Source organism: Acomys russatus, chromosome 1, assembly GCF_903995435.1.
Source record: "Acomys russatus chromosome 1, mAcoRus1.1, whole genome shotgun sequence".
Lineage (NCBI taxonomy): Eukaryota > Metazoa > Chordata > Mammalia > Rodentia > Muridae > Acomys > Acomys russatus.
In genome coordinates, this window is record NC_067137.1 from 29,920,197 (window position 1) to 29,927,166 (window position 6,970).

General features: G+C 51.8%; 1 protein-coding gene across 1 annotated transcript; it reads left to right on the forward strand.

Annotated features, from left to right (window-relative positions):
- Positions 1–396: 396 nt before the first annotated feature.
- Osr1 (odd-skipped related transcription factor 1) lies at positions 397–6,603 on the forward strand. The gene is made up of 3 exons (XM_051143420.1): positions 397–695; positions 4,935–5,637; positions 6,323–6,603. Exons 2-3 carry the CDS (start codon positions 4,973–4,975, stop codon positions 6,456–6,458), a joined length of 801 nt encoding a protein of 266 aa, XP_050999377.1. The 5' UTR covers positions 397–695; positions 4,935–4,972; the 3' UTR covers positions 6,459–6,603.
- The last annotated feature ends 367 nt before the right edge of the window (positions 6,604–6,970 follow it).

Here is a 6,970-nt window from a genome sequence, read left to right on the forward strand (position 1 = left end):
CTGGTGTCCGGATAAGCCCATCCGGGCTCCTCTCTGCTTTCATAGACTCAAACTGAGTCCCCAAAAGCCACATCAAGACTCCGAAATGCTCGGTTCTAGCCCTCTCTTGTCCGGTAGGAGCTGCTTCCTCTACTGCCTGCTCTTATGTGTCTTAAAAAATAAATATATACAGAAAGTGTGGAGCGGAACTTTCGGGGAGGGGGGACACCGGTTGGAGAAGCAGAGGGCAGGCTAGCTAGTACAGCTGCGAAAGTAGGCTGCCCGGGTCAGCAAAACTTTGTTTTCCAGTGCGCAGGCGCAGGCAGAGTTGGGTGGGGGGGCAGGGGAGGGAGGGGAGGAATCGCGAGGCGAGGGGCGGCGGGGGGGGGGGTAGGGGGTGGTGGATTAAAATAAGTAGGCGGCTCGGTGCTAAAGGATGAGTGAGACGTAGCCTGGCTTCTCCCTAGCAAGTTCTCACCGGGCTTGGGTTCAGACCCAGAAAGGGAACTAGGAGCGAAGCTCACAAGACCCGGCGGGCAGGACTCCCGGGCTGCGGAGCACTCCCGCGTGTCGGGAGCTTGGAGTCCCCGCGGCTAGAGAAGCATCAGGACTCCTGCTCGCCAAGGGTGCCAGTGGACTCCAGGGTCTCTGGTTCCTCGAGTCCAGCGCAGCGAGCCTCACAGACGCGCTCTGCCCCGGGACCGCGGCGGAACAAGGTAACTGCAGCCCTGGGGTGCCTGGGCTCAGGGAGTTGAATTCGGGCAAGACTCCTGGTTCCTTGTGCCTGGTGCCTTCTCTTTTCAGTGTCCCCCCCCCCCAAAGGCAGTTCCTCTTGCCAAACGAAGGCTGCAGGATATTTGAGAAAGTGAGAGCGGTTGCTGCGTAGGGTTGATGGGGATGCTGGTTCAAGGACTTCTAACTTTGGGTCCTTGTTGGCCTCTGACCTCCGGAGGAAGGAGAGGACAGACAGGCCTGGGCCATTGAAAACAGCCGCGCTTGGCTAGGCAGAATTCCAGTAAGGTGCCCATAGATCTTATAAGGTAATCTGCTGGCTTCCTTTAAGAAACTAGAGGAACTTCAGATAGCACAAACTTTTGCAGGGTACCCTTTTATTTCAGACTGACCTGCCTTAGCTGAGGAAGAAGAGAGAGTGCTTGAATGGTCATAAGCTAAACCCGCAGCACCCGGGACAGGTGCATGGCCCCTAACTTCTTTTGCGGAGTTGTCCTCTAAACTCAAAGCCCACAATCCCTACAACCCACAGGGTTGCTGCAAGTCGAGTCTGATGTCTGCCTCGGAGTTGGACTCTCTGTTTGGGACGATCTCTATCGAAGGGTTTCAATAGTGTCCTCAGGCCTGCAGTTCATAACCTTCGATTGTCTCTGGGGTAGGGAGCCATGCTGGGCGCGCAGGGGTACAAACGAACATTGTTTTCTAACTGGAGACCGGAACATCCCAGAAGCAGAAACCATTATGAGGCTGCATATATCTCTAGGGTGGGGATACTTTTGCTCTTTTGGTAGTTGCCCAATCTAGGCTTAAGGGGCGGGGAAGGGGGTAAGATGGGAACAAGAAAAGAGAGAGAAGGTGAGGGCAGCTGCTTGCCCAACGAACCCTACCTTCCATCAGCACCATTCCGGATAAGAATAAAACTCCCCGATCTCAGCCCCTTCTCAGGAGCCCCGGACAAGCCGGGTGGGCACAGAGCAGAGTTTAGCTGCAAGGGGTTTCTTTGTCGCAATCATCCGATAAATTTCATCCGGGATCGGACTTGTAAGTTGGCTCTTTGAAAGAGAACCACGTGCAGAGCTGTTCTCCTGGTTTCACGGCCTCCCAGGGAAGGAGCGGGCTGGCTGGCAGGGATGGGAAACCAACGAAGAATGGTGGGATAGACGGTCTATCACAGGCTCTCTATAAAGTAATTGTGGTTTCATTAAGATTGGGAAGCCAACTCCTGGGGACACAGCGGGCATCCCAGTAGAGCAGAAAGGCGAAGGAATCCTAATCTTTCGATTGCGGTTTGTTGGGAAAATGCAGCCGAAGTATCTGATGCTTGTCAGTCCTCTGGACCTGGAATCGGAAGCCTGTCACCATTCAAATGGGGATTCGTTGTCAAGGATGATAATTTGGAGGGGGGGGGATGTCGCTGGGCTCCTTTAGGCACAAGCTCGTGGGGTTAGCTCTGTCCTCATTAATGCAAGCAGTTAACTCACTCACGCTCAATTAGCCCCGAATAAACCACTTTAATAGGCTGCACACTTCATTAATGCCCCGCATAGGGCTGGCGGCAGACGTGGATTGGTGTTCCTTTGCTAGAGGGACGGGAATGAGTGTGCCTCGCAGGGACCCCTGCTCTGAGGCATGAATTGAAATCACTGCAGCGAGTCAGGACACTTACTAGTGCTTCTCAAGCTTCCAGGCCTGAGCTCCACTTGTAGTGGATGCTGGGCCTTAGAAGAAGTGTGTGTGTGGGGAGGGGGGGGGGGTCGCTGGAGCTGGAGAGGCCCCAGGTGCTTGACTCATGTTTTTAAGCCACAGAGGCATTTCTGCAACTGTGTTTTCCTCTTATCCTAGTGCTTGAAACCAGATCTTGCATTCGGTCCATTTTCAATACTGATGCAAAGAGCCACGTTTCGAACGAAATTCGTCCACGGGGAAAGTCGGTGGCATAACCTCTGGAATCCTGAGCCTCGGCAAGCTACAAAAAATAGCTTGGTCCACTGAGAAAAATAAATGGAGTGTTGGAGGAAATAAGATCAGGCAGAAAGGCTGCAAGTACCCTCCTTTCCAGGGTCCCAAAGCCTCTCCAGACTTTTTGGCTTTGGGGGGGGAGGGCGAGGCAAGGAAAAGTCAGAGGAAGTTTATAGGCTCCACCAACCCTATCAGTTCAAGACAGAATGCTGCTGCCACCATCACTCACTGACTTCCCATAGGCCTAGGAGGAGAGGAGCTGGTGTGGCCTCCCCATTGCCCAGGCTGGCTCCAATAGAGCCTAAGATAAGGATCTAATTTCCAGTGCCTGGAAGGGAGAGAAGCAAGGGTGGCAAATCAAAGGGCATTCAACTAGCCTAAGTCCTGCAGAGCTTTGAAGTTGGAGGCTTCCTCTTCCTCTCCCTCCCAAATCCAAAGAGGTCCTCATCTTCCTTTTTAGCCCAGTTGTACTTTGCTTTCTCCCTGTCCCAGAGCTCTGTGGTGGCCCTCATTTGTCTGGCACAGGTTTTCTGAGTAGTTGAGAAGGCTTGGTGATTTGCTATCATCATGCTAGCTAACCAGGTTGGTTGGATCTCAGCAGATTTGTGCTCTTACTTGGGAGGCCAAGTAAATTACAGGCAGATTTTAGCCAGCCTGCTCTTGTGTTTTGTGCAGCCATCACCCTCTGTAGTACAACTTTCTTTGGATCTATCCACGTTCCTGCTGGCTTCTAGAGAGGTTTTCTGGGTAGTGTCCTCAGCTCCTCCCCTCCAAACAGGCTCTGAGTATCTCTAGACCAGCCCGGCATTCTAGAGCTTCAGGTAGAGAAAAGAAAATAGCTCCACTCCCCCTGCCCTGCCCTGCCTTTAGTGTTGATGGTGTTTAGACCTGCAGGGACTAAGCTAAGCTGTGAAGATGAAGACAGGGGCAGAAAAGTAGCTGGTACATTCCAGGGAAAAGGAACACTTCAGAGAGAGGAGAGATGTGAAAGAGGCTGAGGGTTAAAGAAGAAATCTGAATCCAGAGTCTGACATTGGGAAAGAGAGAAGGACCTTACAAAGACTCTGCCCTGACAATTATTTGAGCATTGCCATTGAACTTCAACCACAGAGTGTTCCCACGAGTCTCTAGTGTTTTGGCTTTCCCGCTTTCCCCCCTCTTCTACCATATAGACCCAAGTTAGAAATGTCCTGAGGGGCAGAGGAGTCCCCCCTCCCACTTTCCCATGCATACTGAGGAACCTGACCAAAGTAGCCAGAAGATGCCAGCTCTGGAGTCCCCTGGTCACTTTGGCATGGCACCCCTTTGATCTTATTCAAGAACCCTGATCTTAGAGTCATAGAGTGAACAGATCACAGCAGTGAAGGCCTGGCGTTAGAGCTCCTACCTACACATTGCCCAAAGTTCTCATCATACATAAAGAGGCTGAACATCTAGAGAAAACCTCTTTGCTAGGAACACACGAACCCCCTCAGATGGAATTACAGTTGTTTGACAGAGTACATGAACTGAACATGGATGTCAGAACCTTTCTTGCCATGAGGGTGAAAGACCATCAAAGGTTAGGGCGTCAGGCTGCAAGCAGCTACCAATTGATGGAGCTCACCAGTTGTAAAGTACATAACAACTTTAGGTCCAAATGAGAGTTTTAAATATGATGGTGGGATTCTTTCGCCTTCTGGAAACAAACCAGTCACCCCCTAAATGGTAACATGTAGGAACTGGGTGCCCGGCATATTTGAAGCTTCCTGCATTTTTGTACAGGGGTTGCCCCATAAAACACTGGCTGATCTACTTTGATCCCGCTTCAGAACAGGAGAATCTGATTGTGTAAATGTGCTTCACCAGAGTTCCTGCTGTTGTTGCTGGACAGTGTGATTCTGTGTGGCTCCAAGTGTGCCCAAATGCAGATGGCCTAGCTGGTGTTTGCGTGTCATGCCTGTGATCCTGCATTTGCATATTTCGTAGTTGAAGGCAGCCTTTCATTTTAAGTTGATTGTATCTGTCTTTAAGAATTTAGTTTCCCGCTGATTGCTCTGTCAACATGTATGTCTCTGCCAGATACCATTTGGATGGAGTCTGACCATTATGGAGGGTTCTGGTCACACAGCTCTCCTACTGGAGAGGGCATTGGGTTCATGGGTGAGATCCTCACCTTCAGCCTGCCCTAAGGGAAGGAGAGGGTATAAGTGGAATTCTGGAGGATGGTGACTGACTCTGAACATCTCTTGGCTCTCTCCCTACCCTTCTTCCTGTCTTTGCAGATCGATAATTGAAATCATTGCAGTTACCAGCTACAGAAATGGGCAGCAAAACCTTGCCAGCACCGGTGCCCATCCACCCTTCCCTGCAGCTCACCAATTACTCTTTCCTTCAAGCAGTGAACGGCCTGCCAACAGTCCCCTCGGACCACCTACCCAACCTGTATGGTTTCAGTGCTCTGCACGCTGTGCATCTGCATCAATGGACTCTGGGCTACCCAGCCATGCACTTGCCACGTTCCTCTTTTTCTAAAGTGCCAGGTGCGGTGTCCAGCCTAATGGATGCTCGCTTCCAGCTGCCTGCCTTTCCCTGGTTTCCTCATGTCATCCATCCTAAGCCAGAGATCACTGCCGGAGGCAGCGGGGCCGCGCTTAAGACCAAACCCCGATTTGATTTCGCTAACTTGGCCCTGGCTGCCACACAAGAAGACCCCACCAAGCTTGGCCGAGGGGAGGGCCCTGGCTCCCCTACAGGTGGGCTGGGCGCACTGCTGGATGTGACCAAGCTATCCCCAGAAAAGAAGCCAACCAGGGGACGCCTGCCTTCCAAGACCAAGAAGGAATTTGTCTGCAAGTTCTGTGGCCGCCACTTCACTAAGTCCTATAACCTACTTATCCACGAGCGGACACACACTGATGAGCGACCATACACCTGTGACATCTGCCACAAAGCTTTCCGGAGGCAGGACCACCTACGGGACCACAGGTGCGACACTGCAGCACCGCGGGTGGCCCCAGAAGGGTCTGTTTTGGCTGCTCTGGTCTGGTGCCCTCCCTTCCCGCTTAAGGTGCCTAAGAATCCCTGGTGGCTGTAGGCATTTTCACACCCGTGGGGAGTCTCAATACCCACGAATGGGCTCTTCCCACGCTAGGCTCCTGCTCCAGGAAAGATTTTAGAACGTAGGCGAAAGAAATGCGGTGATGAATAGAAAGAACCTAAGATCAGGTCTTCACAAGTCGGGTCTCCTTGTCCCTTTCTTAGCCCTTGGAAACTGTCCAATAGGCGGTCCTGCAGTGAAGGAGAGATTTGGGGACCGGCACTTGAAACAAGATCTCAGAAACATTTCTATTTTAATTTCATGCATTTTTAGTTTTTAAGAATCTCTTGGGCTAGTGACTACTTCACGGGGCAGTGCAGATCTGACCCCAGGTCTGTTGATTGACCTCTAGTGTTGACTCACCACTGCCACTTACTACTTATCAGTCCCAGGAAGGCAGGTGGCCTGTTTGCCTTTCTATCTCCTCACTCCTACCCACAGCCTCTGCGTGTTGCTTAAGCTCTCCCTTGTCCCCCTTTGCCCGTACCCACAAACACCATCACAGGAGTGGGAGGGGGATGCTTGAACAGCCATTCATAAACATTGTATTATGTTGTCTATTTCTACCCTTAGATACATTCACTCCAAAGAGAAGCCTTTCAAGTGTCAAGAGTGTGGAAAAGGATTCTGCCAGTCCCGGACTCTCGCTGTCCACAAGACGCTACACTCACAAGTGAAGGAGCTCAAAACCTCCAAGATCAAATGCTAAATAAACAGAGCCTGCGGGGCACCAGGACCCTGGGACCTGCGGCCGCCTTCTCTTCCGGAGGGGCTCAAGCTGAAAGCGACTCTGCGGGCGGCGGGAGGGGCTTTCGGGATCTTCCTTCCACACCAACATTGTCCCCTGGGTCCCCAGCACTTGCAGTGCCCCAGAGCCTTGCCCGCCCGTGACTCCTACAGCCTGGGCGGCTTCCCCAGGACGCGGCTAAACTCTTGGCCAAAAGGCGGTACTCAACTCACGTGGCGGAAGGGAAACTGCATTTTAAAAAAAGAAAGAAGAAAGAAAGAAGAAAACAGAAAAAAAGAAAGAACGAAAACTCCGCTGAGCCGCAGCGGCGCCTCTCACAGAAGTATTACTTTTTCTATTATTATTTTATACGTTTTCTTTACCACCCCCACCCCCTGACCATATAAGCTTGTAAAGTCTTGACTGCGGAGAGGGGGAAAGAAAAGATCGGCGCGTTCTGGCATTTTCCAGTGCCCCCTCCCTTCCCTATGCCC

Coding starts and splice junctions, on each gene's coding strand:
- Osr1 (XM_051143420.1), top strand. CDS start 4,973: ATGGGCAGCAAAACCTTGCCAGCACCGGTGCCCATCCACCCTTCCCTG. Junction 5,638..6,322: donor GACCACCTACGGGACCACAG/GTGCGACACTGC, acceptor TTCTACCCTTAG/ATACATTCACTCCAAAGAGA.